This window comes from Dipodomys merriami, unplaced genomic scaffold (assembly GCF_024711535.1).
Source record: "Dipodomys merriami isolate MVZ:Mamm:240054 unplaced genomic scaffold, mDipMer1.0.p SCAF_409, whole genome shotgun sequence".
Classification (NCBI taxonomy): Eukaryota; Metazoa; Chordata; class Mammalia; order Rodentia; family Heteromyidae; genus Dipodomys; species Dipodomys merriami.
Genome location: NW_027205704.1, coordinates 182,597 through 199,839, shown reverse-complemented (window position 1 = coordinate 199,839; position 17,243 = coordinate 182,597). Strand labels below are relative to the sequence as shown.

Genomic DNA, 17,243 nt, shown 5'->3' with positions numbered 1-17,243 from the left:
TAGTTGTAGTAAGTACATTAAGCAGCACTTTCTGTCCTGCCAACAGCCCTTCCTTTAGGAAAGGCTGTAGCATAGGTAGAGGGAACCAGGCTTCTTGGCTCAGGATCTCTCTCTCTCTCTCTCTCTCACACACACACACACACACACACACACACCTCTATCTGGGGAAAATTGGCTGTCCCAGGCTGACCCCCCAGTTCATGCTCATGCTCATTCCTCCCCACAGTGAATGTGCCTCCTGTGCTCTTAGAGAAATGTGATGAGCATCATCAGGGTTCTCTGCTAACCATCTCCACAGGTGTGCTGCAGGTGTGACCATTTCCTGAACACCCGAGATGCCTGTGTCCTTTCTTCATCCACAGAACAACTTAAAGATGTCCTGCCTGCCCCATTCCACCCACAGAGGGTGAGTTGTCAGTGGCTGTCATGCCAAATGCATCCACCTCTGATCCAGCAGGGCCACTGCCGGGATACACACAAAACAGCACTGGGTAAGAATGGTTATCGCAGCATCGCTTTTAATATCGCAGTGGTAGAAACAATTAGCTTTTCCATCCAGAGGGATCTAGTTACGGTGCATTAACATGAGTTATGGGAGCCAGATACAGCTGGACCACTGCGAGTTATAAAACAACAAAGGACAACACTGATCAAGAAAAAAAAATCTCCAGGCATATTTTAAAAGAGCAAAGTTGGCATTATATGTGGAATATGTATATACCCAAGTGTATAGAAAATATATTGAGCTGGGCGCTGTTGGCTCACGCCTGTAATCCTAGCTACTCAAGAGGCTGAGATCTGAGGATTGTGGTTCAAAGCCAGCCCAGGCAGGAAAGTCTGAGACTCTTATCTCCAATAAACCACTCAGAAAACCAGAAGTGGTGCTGTGGCTCAAGTGGTACAGCGCTAGCCTTGAGCTGAAGAGCTGAGGGACAGTGCCCAGGCCCAGAGTTCAAGCCCCAGACCGACAAAAAAAAAGAAAAGAAAATACATTTAAATACTTTAAATTTGCATAAATAGTGCTAGAAGGGCTCAAAAGTAACTGGGACACATGGGTAACTGGGGGAATAAGAGGGAAACTTTAAAATACTTTATTTAATATTTGAGACAAAGTCTTGCTATGTGACCAAGGCTGGCCTGGACCTCCTGCCTTGCCTCTGCTTCCTGAGTGCTGGGATTACAGGCATGTCCTACCACACCCAACTCATTCTGTCTTTTGTATTTCAAAATATGTACCTCAAGCAAGGACTATCTATAAACAAATATATAAATAAACTTGAATTTTAGTCTCAGTATACATTCCCTGCTCTCTTACCTTCTCTTTGGCTTATGCCTGCCTTTGCTGGCAGAAAACTTGTCAGAGGCCCTTCCTTTCACACACATCTCCAACCCCCCTTTGGCACATTACACCTCCAAGCCCCTCCCTCTTCAGGTGGGATCTAAGGCCTCCAGGGTTTACCACAAGGTGGCGCTGTCTACTGTTGTTGTGGTAATGGCCACAGACCTAACCCAGGACAACTGGAGTCAGGGTGTCCTGGCCTCTCCGAGGCGCTCACCTCTCCACCCTTGCCTCCAGCATTCTTCCAAGAAATCTGGAAAACGGGGAAGGAAGGAAGTCGCCAGGTAGCCCTATCACCTCCCTCTTAATTTGGCCCTCAGAGCTTGGAAAGTGCCTCTCCCCTTGGGTCTCACTGGGTACACCGGATGTGTCTCCTCCCCTAATCTATCTAGCTCTTCATTTCAGCCAAGAAACACTTGTCACTAGAAACAGCGCAGCCAGGACTCATCAGGTGGGTGGGAAGGGGTCAATGACACCTGTGTCTATTCATAAGAGCTGTCATCTGCCCTCCCACCAGCCATAGGAAAGGTCGTCTTAAACATCAGCATGCTGATGGGCCAGGCAGAGTCTCGAACCTTTGCTCCCGGAGCTTCCAGCCTCCCTGGCCTGGCCCTGCCTGTACACCCCCCTTTCCATCAGGGTCAGCTCCCTCCCTGTCTTGGTTGTCCTCCCCTGTCCAAAGGCTGTGGTCAAGAACAGGCAGTCAGTGCCTGAGGCTGTAGGGCTCCTGACTGGGGTTCTGGGCCTTTCTGCTCAGGGGCTGTGGGAGAAGGGCAAGGTAAAGCCCAACCTGAGCATGGGCTCCCACGATAATGGGTCCTCTTGAGGGCGCATCTGCATCTTGGTCGTGACCAAGGAGCCCTTCGGGGTCTCACACACACTCAGCCATCTCCTCTCCTAGCCTGTCAAGTGCACTGCACTGCTGGGCACCTGTAAGGGGCGCTGCGGGAGGCAGGAGCCAGCAAGCAGCTGCTAGTCATGGAACAGGTTAGATCACAGAACTGCTGGCAGGGACACAGGTCAGGTCCTGCAGCGCAAGAGTTCCCTAGATGATCTCTTTGTTCTGGGTGTCCCTACTGCATGGTCCTTCGGGGTGCTGAACAACAGAGCTCCAAAACTGCAAAGTGGAGGGCTGCCAGGAAGATACTAGGAACACCAAGCACCCTCAGATAGGGAGGAGGGCCAGGCGGCGGGGGCGGGGCCAGCTCCTCAGCCCACAGGGACCGGTGGGATAAGACCAGCCAGCTTTCATACCAATATAGTTCTCTTTTAAATACACGTTCCCCAGGACGGAGCCAGGGGCAGGCTCTTAGCAGAAAGTGGGAATGTGAAACAAAATGGAATGGATTGGCAGGATGGCCCCCACTGTGCCAGTGTGGGGGTCCCCACACTAGGGAGGTGGTGGCAGTTCCTTGGGGTCCAGTTATTGCTAAAGGGGGGGAGGTGCCCTCCCCTTGAGGGACATCCCCCACACACTGGTCAGGATTATTTCTGCCCTCCAGCCCTAGCAGAGTGGGGGGCTCAGGCTCTTCCGCGCTTTGCCCAGAGGGGCAGGAGGGACGGCTCAGTAGCTGCTCTGGTGGCCGGTGAGGATGTAGAGGTTGCTGTGTGCCCCCGGGTTGTCTGTGGGAATGCTCTCCAGTATGATGTCTCTAGTGAGGGAAGAGGGGCACCTGGTGAGCAAGGCAGGAGGCGCAAGGCATGCTGGTCCACTTCTGACCGCAGGGACGCCACCACCTACCTGTGGGCCCCTAGTACTCGGAAGATCCTCGTCTCATCCGTGATCTCTTGTGTCACCTGGAAGACAAGGGGTACTGAGATCACTCCAGCAGGTGTCCTCTCCAAAGACACGAGGGCTGTGGGGGTGGCCCGGCCCAACTCACCTCATTGGTGTCCAGGCTGCGGCCCTGCATGCCATGGCTCCAGAAGGCCAGCACGCTGTCCTGCAGGCACACTGCAGGGGGGAGGGGGCTGGCTCTACCTGCCCAGCTCGACCCACTGAGGCAGGGAGCCAGCCGTCCCCCCCTCCCCCAGAACCCACTTCTGGCCTCAGGGGTCCTAACTGTGGATGACCAGGATGGCTCCCCAGAAGGGCTGGAGGCGCTCTTCTTGCCCTCCATCCAGCTCCTGCCCCCTGGGCCACCTTGTATTATACTCTGAGCTAGGAGGGCACCCCTGCACCCCACCTCTGGCTCACTTACCCACGGTCTCTATGGGGAAGTCGAAGGTCAGCTCAGGGGCCAGTGTGGCTGTGGGTTCACCCTGCAGGTTGACGATCCTCACGCAGCCTACAGAGGAATGGAGCTGGTGTTTGTGTGTTTGGGGGAAAACAGAGTGGCTCCCTCCTAGGAGGGCAGATCCCTGCCCCCACCCCCACCCCCAGCCCTACTCCCCGTGTGCTTCTGCACGGATCACAGAGGTACTCACGTTCAAAGCTGACCAGCACTGTGTCCCTGTCCACCTGGATCACCTGTTGTGCAGAGCCTGGAATCCCCTCTGTGGGCAGAGAAAAGGGGACCAGACCTGACTGAGCCCCCAAGATATGGGGCATCTATGGGACACACAACCACTTTCAGCCATCTCACACTGAACCCTACCAGGAAACTCAAGAGAGGGGGAGGAATTCCTGAGGGCCTGGCGGGACACATCTTCCAGGGAGGTGTGAGTGGGCTCCACTCCTCCCTTGTCAGCCTCGGTTCCTCACGAGTGACCCAGGCATAGCAATACACAGCCAGGAGACTCAAGAATGAAATTCTGCCAGCTGCTGGTGGCTCACGTCTGCAATCCTAGCTAGTCAGGAGGCTGAGTGAGATCTGAGGATCGTGTTTCAAAGCCAGCTAGGGCAGGAAAGTGCTTGAGACTCCAATAAAACACTAGAAAACCGAAAGTGTCACTGTGGCTCAAGTGGTAGAGCTCTATCCTTGAGCAAAAACGCTCAGGGGGAGCACTTAGGCCCTGAGAATGAGCACCACAAAAACGCTCAGGGGGAGCACTTAGGCCCTGAGAATGAGCACCAACAAAACAAAACAAATCCCTCTTGTGAGTAAGGCTATCATACTGCCAGGCCTGAGCACTGGCAGCCAGAGTTTTCTTGGCTGTCAGCTGTTTGGTACAATAACTTTTTCTTTTTCTTTTTTTTTTTTTTGGGTCTGGTCATGGGGCCTGAACTCTGGGCCTGGGTGCTGTCCCTCAGCTCTTCAGCTCAAGGCTAGCGCTCCACCACTTGAGCCACAGCACCACTTCCGGCTTTTTTTCCTTTTGCTTATGTGGTGCTGAGGAATCGAACCCAGGGCCTCAGGCATGCAAGGCAAGCGCTCTACCACTGAGCCACCTTCCCAGCCCCTACAATAACTTTTTCTGTGTGTGTGTGTGTACGCACACACATATATGCACATGCATACTAATATCAGGGCTTGAACTCAGGGCTTTACACTTTTAGCTTTTTTGACTGACGCTGGTGTTCAACCATATGAGCCATGCCTCCAGTTCTGGCTTTTTGCTAGTTAACTAGTGCTAAGACTCAGATTTATCTGCCTAGGTGGCTGGCTTTGAGCCACAATCGTCAGACCTCAGCCTCCTAAATTGCTAGGATTACAAGCATGAACCACTGGTGCCCAGCTCCTTTCTCACTGTAGCTGGCCTTCAACTCCTAGACTTAAGCAATCCTCCTTGCCTCAGCCTCCCCAGTAAACTGGGACTCTAGGCTGCACCACCATGCCACGCTTAGTCTTGGAGATCTTTCCAACTAAAGCGAGGCAGAGTTCTAAACCCACTCTGATGTCCTTGGGCTCCAAGGTCTCTGGGGAGCCGTGGCTTGTGATTCCCAGCCCCTAACTCCCGCCTCTGTCTCCCTTATCTGCTTGCCAACCACCCCCCCCCCCAACCCAGTCTCCCTGATTACCAGGGGGGATGAGGATGTCAGGCGTCAGGCCGGCCTCCAGGGGCAGGACGTGGAACAGGACGCGGCAGCCAGGCCCCTCGGGTCCCTCAGCACCCACACACACCTGCGGCAGCTCCTTTCCGTCTAGCACCAGCGGCTCCAGCATCCCAGCTGGGCTGGGCAGGGGGCTGGAGAAGTTCTAGAGGGGGAGCCGGGTAGTCGGGGTACTCGGGTCTCTGCTGCTTGCCTTGAGACTCCCTGGGCTTCTCCCACCACCCCCTCACCTTCAGCAGCAGAAACTTCTGCAGGGGCTCGTACCACTGCAGCAGGAGCATGCTGGCGGGCAGGGCAGCCAGCAGGAAGGTGCCACCGGTGTAGGGGTTCCTCACTGAGGGAGAGACAGATGGTGGGCAGGGAGCTCAGCCTGCGCCCCACCCTGCTGGGGCCCCACTCGGCCAGCTCTTACCCACACGGCACTGCAGGCAGCCTTTGGTGTCTGGAATCTTGGTGGACAGGGCAAAGCGCCTGGAGGGGTGATAAACAGGGGCGGGGGGGTGGGGAGTTGGGGAGCCGTGGACAGCCAGAGCCCTGTAGGGTGGCCATCTTTATCTGGCACACTAGCATGGCGACACCCCATCCCTGCGGCCACCTTGCAGCTCTCCAGCCTGGAGTCCACAGAGTCACACCCAGGGCCCTCATGGCCTTGTGCAAGTCACTTCCCCCATCCATGCCTCAATTTCCTTATCTGCAGAATGTGGGTAATGCTAGTGGCCACTTCCTGGGCCGCAGACAGGATGATACAAGTTCCTACGGGGAGAAACGTGCACCTGGTAACTTTACTTTTCCACTTGCTTTGAGTTCTAGGAGCCCAGAGCCGGTGGCCCACACCTGTAATCCTAACTGCTCAGGAGGCTGAAACCTGAGGATCCTGATTTGAAGTCAGTCTGAGCAGACAAATCCAGGCCAGTCTTGGGGCTTGAACTCAGGGCCCAAGCACTGTCCCTGAGCTTCATTTTTTTGGGTCTGGTTGTGGGGCCTGAACTCTGGGCCTGGGTGCTGTCCCTCAGCTCTTCAGCTCAAGGCTAGTGCTCTACCACTTGAGCCACAGCGCCACCTCCGGCTTTTTTCTTTTTGCTTATTTGGTGCTGGGGAATTGAACCCAGGGCCTCATGCATTGCAAGGCAAGCGCTCTACCACTGAGCCACCTTCCCAGCCCTCCCTGAGCTTCTTTTGCTCAAGGCTAGCACTCTACCACTTGAGCCACAGAGCCACTTTTTTTCTGTGTCTGTGGTACTGAGGAATCGAACCCAGGGCTTCATGTATGCTAGGCAAGCACTCGGCCACTAAGCCACCTTCCCAGTCCTCTAGGAAGACTCTTATCTCTAGAAGTGGAGCTGTACCTTAAGCAGCAGAGCTCTAGTTTTGAGTGAAAAAGCTAAGCAAGAGTGAAAGGCCCTGAGTTCAAGCTCCTGTATCAACACACAAAAACAACACAAAACAAAAGCAATTCTTTTTTTTTTTGTTTTGTTTTGTTTGTGCTGGTCGTGGGGCCTGAACTCTGGGCCTGGGCGCTGTCCCTCAGCTCTTCAGCTCAAGGCTAGAGCTCTACCACTTGAGCCACAGCGCCACTTCTGGCTTTTTCAGTTTATGTGGTGCTGAGGATTTGAACCCAGGGCCTCATGCGTGCAAGACCAGCACTCTACTACTGAGCCACCTTCCCAGGCCCAAAAGCAATTCTTTTGTGGGCAAAGCCATGTGAAGGAGAGTGGCAGGAGTGGAGTCGGGCTCTGGATTGCTGGGCTGCGCTGGCCCATTTCACAGATGCACCCATAGGCCCTGGGGGAAGAAAGGCTTCAGACAGCAACCATTTGCCCTCCATCACTGCTCTGGTGGGGGCTACAGGCCTGCAGGGCCAGGGGGTGGGTGGCTTCGATGATGGGGAGCATGCAGTATACTCTAGGGAACAGGGGCATGTGCTGGTATGGACACTGCAGTGACTCAGGCTCTGTCTGTACTTCTGCCAAGACGGGCCCCTGGGAGGAAGCCGGCGTCTGCCCCTCTCTGCCCTCTGCCCTCCTTCTTCCTCTCGCTGTCCTCCCAGCTGGCCTTTGGGAAGGACAGTGGCATACATTCTGGCATGTAGCTTTGTATTTGGTTCTTCCTCTTGAGTAATTCATGTTTTCTCTTCTTTATGTGCAACGTGGACCTTGTGATTCTGACCTTCCAGACACGGGCCCCAGGCTAGGCTGCAGTGCCTCACCAGGGTCTCAGTGGGCCAGCTTCCTGCAGGCCCAGGGCCCAAGAAGGCTGGATAGGGGATGAAGCTCAGGAAGCCCAGAGGACAGTGGACACCAGGTGCAGTGCTGCCCTGGGCCTGGACCGCCTACCCTCCCTGCAGGTCCCCTGCTGCATGCCCCACCTCTACATCTGGTCATGGCATCTGAACCCAGAGCCAGCCCTCTCCTTGGAGCTTCTACCCCCTCTGGCTGTAGATGGATGGAGTTCTCCTTAGCATGGCACATTCAAAAAGTATCTTGGAAGCCAGGCGCTGGTGACTCACACCTGTAATCCTAGCTATTCAGGAGACTGAGATGTGAAGATTGCAGTTAGAAGCCAGCCCAGGCAGGAAAGCCCATGAGACTCTTATCTCCAATTAACCACCAAAACACCAGGTATGAAGCTGTGGCTCAAGTGGAAGAGTGCTAGCTTCAAGCAAAAAATGAAGGAACAGTCAGGTGCCGGTGGCTCACGCCTGTAATCCTAGCTGTTCAGCAGGCTATGATCTGAGGATCGTGGTTCAAAGCCTCAAAGCCAGCCCGGGCAGGGAAGTCCATGAAACTCTAATTGCCAATAAACCACTCAGAAATATCAGAAGCAGTGCTACGGCTCGAGTGGTAGAGTGCTAAGCTTTGAGCTGAAGAGCTCAGGGACAGTGCGCAGGCCCTGAATTCAAGCCCCAGAGCTAACCAGCATAGCTAGCACACACACGCACGCATGCACGCACGCACGCGCGAGCATCTTAAGCCGAGCACTGATGGCTCATATTTGTATCTTAGTTACTTAAGATGCTGAAATCTGGAGGATCTAGAGTTTGAGGCCCTGAGTTTAAATCCTGGGATTAGCAAAAACATAAAAACCAAGAAAAAAAAACAAAACAAAAAAACCCCACAGCCAGGCACTGGTGGCTCACACTTGTAATCCTAGCTACTCAGGAAGCTGAGAGCTGATGATCAAGGTTCAAAGCCCGCCCAGGCAAGAAAGTCTAGAGACTCTCATCTCCAAGTAACCCCCAGAAAACCGTAAATGGCACGTGGCTCAAAAAGTGCCACTGGGTGCCCTGAGCAAAAAACAGCTCAGGGACGGCTCCCAGGGCCTGAGTTCAAGCCCATCACCACAAAAAAAAAAAAAAAAAAAATGTATCTTGGGCTTGCATCTTTGTACAGCACTTGCCTGGCAAGCATAGGCCCTGTGTGTGCCAGAATTAGGGTTTCAGCTCAGGGCCTGGGCACTGTCCCTTAGTTTTTTCCGTTGGTATTTTTTTTTTTCTCAAGGCTAGATGTCTACCACTTCAGCCGCACCTCCATTGACTTTTTTGGTAGTTTATTGTAGTCTCACAGGATTTCCTGCCTGGGCTGGCTTTGAACCTCACTCCTCAGCTCTCAGCCTCCTAAGTGTCTAGGTTCACAGATGTGAGCCACAGGCATCTGGCGCAAAAACACACGTCAATGCAAATTGAATTCAGCTCCTCCTGGCTCTTGTTCCACCTCTAACTGATGACAGCTCCATCCTTCCTAAAGCCGGGGCAGGGCCCTGGTCAGCCCCACCACGCCCTTCTCCCCTCTACTGCCTATCATCAGGAAATCCTGCTGGCTCCACTGGCAAAACAGTACCAGAACTGGACCGGTTTGCATTTCCTCCATTGCTACCCCAGCCCTCGTGCACACTGCTTCCCACCCCAGCACTGCAGTACCTCCTCACTTCCACCCTCGCCCCGTCGCTGGTGATCTCAGTGTGGGTCACTCCTCGGCAGTGCCCGCCCCACTCTCTCTGCCCTCTGAGTTAAAACTGAAGGCCTCCTCAGTTATCTCCCTCTCACTCCATCTGATCCACCACACTGGCTTCATTGCTGTTCCTCAAGTAGACCGAGCTGACTTTCGGTCCCAGGGCCTTTGCACTGGCCCAGCCTTCTGCCCAATGGCCTTCCCCACATATCTACAGGATTAGTCTTTTGTTTTTCTGCTGCACTGCTGGGGACAGAACTCCAGGCTTTACATACAACAGCCAAGAGCTCTGCCACGGAGGTACAGTACCCCAGCTCTCTATTGCCCAAAACAGCACTTTCTCAGCAAAGCCTTCCTGAGCACCTGTTCAACGCCACCCTTGATGTCCCAGTGGCTGGATGATCTCTTGAGCCATCAGCCACCAAATAGTTTCCCTGACCCAGCTCCACACTGCCTGCCTCCCTCCACAAGCAACAGATGCCATGACAAGGGCCAGAGTTCATCTGTGCCCCGGGACTCTGCTAGAGCCTTCTGAGCACTGTCGTCATCAGCTGAATGACTAAGTGCTCTCTCCAACATGGCCCATGCCTCACAAACCCAGGACACACTCAGGGTTACTCTGTCCCCTAACCTTGTCAGTCCACTCTAAATACCCCCCAGGCTGGCCCACGGGCCCCGCTCCTTTCCCAGTTCACCTTCCATTGTCCACCACAACTGATTAGCATGTGCCTCTGCCGAGCATCTTTCTATAAGAGGGCTGAGACGTTCTCCTGCCCAGGCAGGCCTAGATATCTTATCTCCCAGCCCCAGTGATTGGCTGGAGAGCGAAGCGGCACCTCAGCGGGGCCAATGAGAAGTGGCCTGAAACCTCTGTGGGAATGATTTGGGAATGGAGGTTCTAGATCCATGGGGTTGGGACTACAGGTAGCCCCATCTGTTCTGTCCTTTGAGAAGAAAGTCTGTTAAACACAGAGATTCAGGCCAGTTCCTACTAGTGCTACCTGCACCTGGACCAACTGAGCCTGAAGCTAAGCCTACTCCGGAACCTTCAGCTACATTAAACACTAAACTCACTTCTGTGCTTAAACCAATGAGTTGTTTTGTTTTGCTTTTGACTGGGTCTTTTTAGGTCGCCCCGGCTGGCCTAGAACTTCAGATCCTCCTGCCTCAGCCTGGGATGACAGGCCTATGGCACCACTCCTAGCTCTTGGCCAGTCAGTTGAAATCACCTTCAACAGGAAGAATCCTGACTGGCACTCAGATCGATCTTTTAAAAACGCTGATGGTGCAGCAGTGGCAGCAGCAGCAGCAGCAGCAACAGAAGAGCTCTGCCTCCTGGGCAGCTTCCTCGGCCTCAGCCAAATACCATGGAGGTCCTGGACTGTTTCACACACATCTCTGCTCTTTCCTCTGCCCAGAAACTATGTGTTCTCAGACTCTGATCTCTCTCCACTCTGCAGCCTCTGTCCCCCAAGGATCTCCCAGCAGGCCCACCTCAGCATCAGGTGGGGACAGGGACTGTCTTGCAAAGGGAGTCATCTCCCTTGATTCTCCAACATAGAATTTCGTGACGTGTTATACCCAGCATCGCCCAGGGCTGAGCTACCGGCTATCAGGAAGCCCAATAGCTGCGGCTGGTGAGGAGGTGGCTAGCACCTGTACTGACCAATAGGATCCTGGGGCTCAGGGAGGATAAGGGACCAGCTGATACATCAAAGATCCCAACAGTCTCTGCCCAGAGCCCCTGCCCTCCAGTTCAGTGCAACCCGCAACCCCTACCTGGGGATGATGCGCTGGGTGAGGCGGTTCGTGGGGATGGAGAGCGGCGCCTGGTGCTGTAGTCTCCGTTGCTCAAACAGACCCGGAAGGTCATGTGCCCAGATGTGTGTGGATTTCCCTGCCATGAGCAAGGCACACGCCGGGGCTTAGGGGGAAGTTCAGGGCACCTGGGCTCAGCAGCTGCCCCGCCCCCTACCTGAGAGTGACAGCAGCACATTGTTGACGCAGTAGAGCCAGGAGCAGCGGTGGGAGATCAGCTAGGGGGCGAAGTGACAGGCGTTTGGCAGGCGTGCAGCCTCCCTGAGCCTCTGCCCCACCCCCCCAAGGCCAGAAGCCTCACCTTCTCCAGAGTGTCCTCGTGCAGCTCGTGCAGGTTGAGCGTGTAGATGCCCTCCTCAGCTCCCACCACCAAGAACTGGTCTGAAGGTGTGAGCACAGGGTCAGAGATCAGTGGCCCACGGGGAGGGGGGTGGGTCCTCCTCTGGCCTACCTCGAGTGACAGGGTGGACCCAGGTGACGGCAGCGTGGATCTGAAGGGGACAGCCATTGAAGACTTTGGAAAAGCAGGCGCCCATCTGTGGAGGAAGCGAGGGGCTGAGGGGGGGCCGGGGGCAGCAGTGAGCGGGCAGGTTAGGAGAGCAGCTGAGCAGGACACACACACACACAGGTGAACACTTACGTGCACCTTGGGGGTTGGGGGAAGCCCATGGCAGGATGACCTCTGGGAGGGAAGGAAGGAGTTAGGGCCAAGGTGACCTCATCGCCCAGTGCCCACAGCCCCTCCTCCTCGTGGCCCTCACCTCAGGATCTTCCCGCTGCTTCATGGTGGCCCAGGCGGTGGGCAGCACTGAGGGGCTGCCAGGGCCTGGGGAACATGGGGGCAGGGTTCCTGCAGGTATATAAGCCGCACGGTGACTTTCAGCCCTGGCCCCATCCCAGGCTCCTCCTGGCCTCCCAAATCTGAGGCTCACCTGGGGAGCTCGAGAGATCCTCCTTGGCTGGCTCCGCAGGGGAGGGCCCCAAGAAAGGGGCGCGTTTGATGGTGCCCATGGCATCATCGGGGGAGTCCAGTTCCTGGGAAGAGGGCTGGGCTGTTAGACGGCCCTGTCACCTGTGTGTACATCCCCCCTCCCAGCTACAGCACCTGGAGGTCCGAGGCTGGCCTGATGGTCAGGCTCCTGCGGGAGACAAAGCAGTGGACAACCGCTATGAAATGGGATTGGCTCCCGGGCCTAGAATCCCCGCCCCTCCCAGAGTCCCCGCCCCTCACCTTTCCTCAAGCGCCTCCTGGACGGACTGCAGCAGGCTCCTGTGTGACAGGGGGGAAAGGTCAGAGGTCAGCCTCACTACAGGACTTCCCCCTGGCCCCCTCCCCCCCCACAATCCACCCTGCAGCTTTCCTCCCTCACTTACCCACTCAGCTCCTCCTTTCCCAATAGCGTCCACTCTTCCTCCCACTGGAGGAAACCAAGGCAGAGAGACAAGGAAGGAGGCAAAGAGCAAAAACTGTGAGAGGTCAATAAAAGTTGCAGGAAAGCCACTGTGGCAGCCACGAGTGTAATCAGGACACTCAGGAGAAGGCTCAGGCAGGAAGTTCACGAGTTCCAGGCTAGCCTGGGTCATAGAACCTGACTTTATCGCTGAACAAAACTAAACAAAAACGAGGTACTGGTGCCACATGCATGTAATCCTAGCTATACAGAAGGCAAGATGGCAGAAGAGAGGACAGACAGGAAGATGGACAATGCACTAGTAACACCAGAGTGTAGGTCAGACCTATGCTGACAGAGCCAATTTTGTACATGTAGCTGTACTGGTACTGGAGGCTTGGGTGCTGTCCCTGAGATTTTTTTGCTCAATGCTGGGACTGCACCACTTGAGCCATATCTCCACTTCTGGTTTTTTGGTGGCTAACTGGATTTTCCTGCCTGAGCTGGCTTGGAATTGAGAACCTCCTATCTCAGCTTCCTGAATAGCTAGGATTGTAAGAATGAGCCACCAGCACCTACTTTTTTTTTTTTTCTTCCTTGTGGTACTGGGGATTGAACCCAAGGCCTCATGCTTGCTCTACCACTTGAGCCATACCTCCCCACTAGCCCTAGGCCCATCTTCTAAGTCGCGGTCTAAAGGAAACTGGCCCACAATGGAGCCATTAGTCTGAAAGCAATCTCTTACATCAGAGACCCACCCCCACCCCACTTCCCACCCCTGGCCCACCACAGCCCTCACCGGCTCATTGATTGGGTCGGTTTCCTTCCTGCGAGGAGCGCCAAATTTCACCTGGTGAACTGGGAGGCCCAGAGTACAGGGTTAGGGGGCTGGCATCTCAGGACTGACCCCGCCTCCCCCCACAACGTACACACACTGAGACCCTGGTATACACACAGCACACACCCTAATCCACGGGCAAAGAAGTCAGAAGACTCACACTGGATCTCGGAGGGGGTCCTCTCGGCCACACCAGGCTGGCCCCGGGAGTGAATGGTGTCTGGAAACATGTCGTAAGTCTAAGAAGGAAAAGCAGTGCACTGGCACCCAGCGCCCATCTCCTGCCAGGAATTCTGCGAGGGCACACACATGGGGTGTTCTGTTTTTGGGAAAACCCTCTGAGGTCACCGTGAGATTAAAATGGGCACCCTCATGTCACAGATGGGAGAACTGGCACAGAGAGGCTATGTGCCTTGCCAAAAATCACACCGAAAGCAAGATGGCTCAGTCATGGCCCCGGGTCAGCCTGGGCTCAAGAGTGGGAACCTATCACAGGAGAAGCAAGACCCAGCCCAGGGAAGATTCCTAATAGGCAAGCTCTCTGTGCTGGAATTACTGTGACTTTAAGCTCACACCTGTAATCCTAGCTACTCTGAGATCTGAGGATTGCAGTTCAAAGCCAGCCCAGGCAGGAAAATCTGTGAGACTCATCTCCAATTAACCAACAAGAAGTTGGGAATGAAACTGGGGCCCAAGTGGTAGAGAGCCAGCCTTGAATGAAAAAGCTAAAGGACAGAGCCCAGGTCCTGGGGGTTAAGAGGGGGACAGACCTTGACCAATATCTCCTTTGGGATCCTTCCAACCAGATCAGGTCAAGGCCTTGTTCCCGGCCCCGCCCTTCCCCACCGCTCCCTGCTTACCTCTAGCTCATAGTCTTCAGGGGAGGGGGTTCCCAGGTGGGGGTCACTGGCTTTGTCCAGGAGCTGAGTGAGGAGGGCCCGAGGGAGCTGCTGGGTTGTGAAAGGGTGCTGGAGGAATGAGGGGTGCTCAGGTTAGCCTTGTTCTCCAGACATTAGTGCATTGAGCCCCAGGCCCGCCCTGTCTCCCACCTGTAGAAGCCTCTCAGCTGTTGGCCTCTTCTTGGGGTTCTTGGTCAGTGCCAGCTTGAGGAAGTGATGGAAATTCTGGGTCCTGTGGGTACAAGAACCCCCACCCAGCAGGAGGTTAGGCCCCATGCAGGGCATCCTGCTGATCATTCCATCCCTGCTCCAGAAGCTTCCAGAACCCAGCAGGGCCTACCCAGCAAGGAACAATCAGGGCAAGACAGTTACTGCCCATGGCTCCATCACCAGCCATCTGCCCTGCTCTCCTGTCCACACCAGGTCCCGCACCCTGGGGAGTCAGACGGTCCAAGCACGGGAAGGGGGAGGGGAGGGGCCTCACCAGCGCGTCTTGTCCCTCAGCTTGGGTGGCTGGAAGCTGCTCTTTGACATGAGCATCAAGGCCCTGGGGGAGGGTGTGAGGTTAGGGGTGAAGGGTCAGCAGGGCAAGTAGCCAGCAAGGGGCATGGCCTAGGCTGACCTCATGGGGTGCAGATGGAATAGTGGCGGCTGCAGCTCGCCCAGCTCAATGGCAGTGATGCCCAGGGCCCACACGTCACACAGCTCGTTGTAGCCACCCTTGCGTTCCACGGCAGCCACCTCAGGCGCCATCCTAGAAGTGGGGGGGGGAGGGGTGTCACATGTGCGGCTGGCCAGGAGCCCCACTTGTGGCCCCTCCTCCTCTTTCCAGGCCCCAGCCTCACCAGTATGGAGTCCCAATGAAAGATTTCCTCTTGGCCACAGATGCTGTCAGCTCCCCAGATACCCCAAAGTCAGCTGCAGGAACAAGAGCAGCTCTCACCAGATCTGTGGCTCTGCTCACCTCCCCCATCACTCCGGGGCCTCAGGCTCAGGATGCACCTGGAAAGGCTCAGATGGGCAGGTGGCCAGGCCCAGACACAGCTGCCACTGGCCCCTTTCCTGCAAGGGGTCAACCAGCCTCTATCCCTGACTCAGTGCCTTGGTCCCACGCCAGGATGCCATCCAGGCCCAACCACAGCTAGCTACCAGCGGTAAGGGACTATGCCACAGTTCCTACATGGGGAAACTGAGGCCAGCGGAGTAAAGTGACTAATTCCAGGGCACCAGGCACTCTCTAGAGCTTCTGGGCTGCCACAGAACCCTAGGTACTGAGTGTGTCCCTAGGTACTGACCCAGCTTGACATCGCCCTGGAGAGTGAGGAGAAGGTTAGCTCCCTGTGAAAATGGAGGAGAGATTCAGTGTGCCGCCCCAGAGCCTCCAGCACCCTCACCCTTCGCCCTTAGCCGGCCCCTACCTACCTTGATGTCTCGGTGGATCTTCCCTAGAGAATGTAGATGGTGAAGCCCCTGAGGACACAGAGGAGTCCCTGAGGGCAGCCACCTGGCACACATCCTCTCACTGAACCCCTTCTCGGAGTAGGGCCCCCCACCCAGGCCACTTCTTCCTCCCCTCTCCCCAAACAGGAAGTGACTGAGCCAAGAGGGAAATGGGCTGCTTCCGGCAACAGGGATGGGGCCCCTTCCCCTCTAGGACCCAGAGCCCCTTGGGCCAGTCCTGTCTGGAGCACTGGCTTCACCCCACTGGTCAGCTGGGGTCTGGACCCACAGCTCCTGGGGAGCTAGAGAGAGTCTTAAATGGGCCCAGCTACCTTCAGTGCCTCCCGGCAGACGTAGGCAATCTGCCTTTCCTCCAGGGGCCCAGTGGCTGAAACAGAAAGGGTGAGGGCTGGCATGGAGCGGGGCTGAGAGATATGGGAACCCTCCCTGATACCCTAGGTGTGTGTGAGGGGGTGCAGCAGGGACTTCTAAGGGAAAGGGGTGTTAGATACATCCCTCTCCTGCTTAGGATGGAATTCGGAACCCAGAGAAAGACAGCTATCACTCAAGGTCACACAGCCAGTTAGGAATAGAAAGAAGCCCAAGTCCAGCCGGGCCTGTCCCCGGCTGCTGCCACCCACGTTGGGCTAGGGGGAAAGGCTACAGCCCTCGGAGGGCCTCCCCCCCCCCTCCGGGGGGGCCCCCGCACCGTGGTAAATCTCCTGTAGGGACCCCCCTCCGCAGAACTCCATGCAGATCCACAGGCGGTCGTTCCTGGGGAGGAGACACAGGGCTGGGGTGGGCGCGCAGGCCGCGCGGGGGCTGCGCGGGGACAGGCGGGCAGGGCAGCCTCACCTGAGGTAGCTGCCGATGTAGGCCACCACGTTGGGGTGGCGGCATTCACGCAGGATGGTGATTTCCTGCTGGAGGGAGCTGATGTCGTCCCCTGAGGAGCACGAGGGGACACAGAGGGGGCGGCTGACTCAGTGGCCCAGCTGCAAAATGGGCCTCGGGCGCCTCCCTCCAGACCGGACAGGTGGACAGGTGGCCGGCGGGGCCGCGGGGGCAGGAGGGGGGTCTTGGAAACGTCCACTCTGCGCCCGCACCGAGCCCGCGCCCGCCCGCGCTGCGCTCCGACGCAGAGGCCCCGCCCGGCCCTCACCTGGGTCCAGCTTGACGATCTTCACCGCGGCCAGCTCGGAGGTGGCGGTGTCGCGGGCCTGCGGGGCGGGGGGCGAAGGGGTGAGGCGGGGGCGGGGCGGCGCCTCCCGCGCGGCCGGGCGCAGCCCCCTCCTCCCGGCTCCGCGCGCGTCCCGCCGGCCCGGCGCACCTTGTAGACGTCGCCATAGGTCCCGGCCCCCACGCGCTGCAGCAGCTCGAAGCGATCCCGCGGATCCTGCAGCGACACGTCCCGCAGCAGCGCCATGGCCCGGCGCCGGGCGGGCCGGCCGGCAGGCGCGAGCTGCGGAGCCGGCGCGGGGCGGCGCGGGGCGGGGCGGGCGCCGAGGCCGCGAGGGCGGGGCCGGGGCCCTGGGGCGGGGCGGGGCCGCCCCGCCGCGCCGCCGCCGGGCCGGGAGGAGGCGCCCGCGGGAGCCGCCCCGCCGTCCGCGCCCGCGCCACAGGTGGGCGCGCCGGGG

General features: G+C 56.8%; 1 protein-coding gene across 4 annotated transcripts; it reads right to left on the bottom strand.

Annotated features, from left to right (window-relative positions):
• Nucleotides 1-501: 501 nt before the first annotated feature.
• LOC138806819 (mitogen-activated protein kinase kinase kinase kinase 2-like) lies at nt 502-17,045 on the bottom strand. Of its 4 annotated transcripts, none has more exons than XM_069992173.1 (32): nt 16,937-17,045; nt 16,769-16,826; nt 16,462-16,552; nt 16,316-16,380; nt 15,939-15,994; nt 15,589-15,636; nt 15,462-15,504; nt 15,012-15,084; nt 14,789-14,920; nt 14,651-14,713; nt 14,317-14,398; nt 14,128-14,235; nt 13,428-13,506; nt 13,229-13,287; nt 12,413-12,456; nt 12,270-12,308; nt 12,144-12,177; nt 11,971-12,073; nt 11,800-11,888; nt 11,679-11,720; nt 11,490-11,574; nt 11,340-11,419; nt 11,196-11,256; nt 11,000-11,117; nt 5,686-5,744; nt 5,504-5,607; nt 5,241-5,418; nt 3,767-3,835; nt 3,541-3,627; nt 3,223-3,293; nt 3,081-3,136; nt 502-2,991 (listed from the first exon to the last, which is right to left on the bottom strand). In XM_069992173.1, exons 1-32 carry the CDS (start codon nt 17,030-17,032, stop codon nt 2,904-2,906), a joined length of 2,460 nt encoding a protein of 819 aa, XP_069848274.1. In that variant the 5' UTR covers nt 17,033-17,045; the 3' UTR covers nt 502-2,903. The 4 variants fall into 4 exon arrangements, with proteins under 4 accessions (XP_069848274.1, XP_069848275.1, XP_069848276.1 ...); XM_069992174.1 differs by having other exon boundaries at nt 11,800-11,864; XM_069992175.1 differs by lacking the exon at nt 15,589-15,636 and having other exon boundaries at nt 15,462-15,477.
• Between the last annotated feature and the right edge of the window lie 198 nt (nt 17,046-17,243).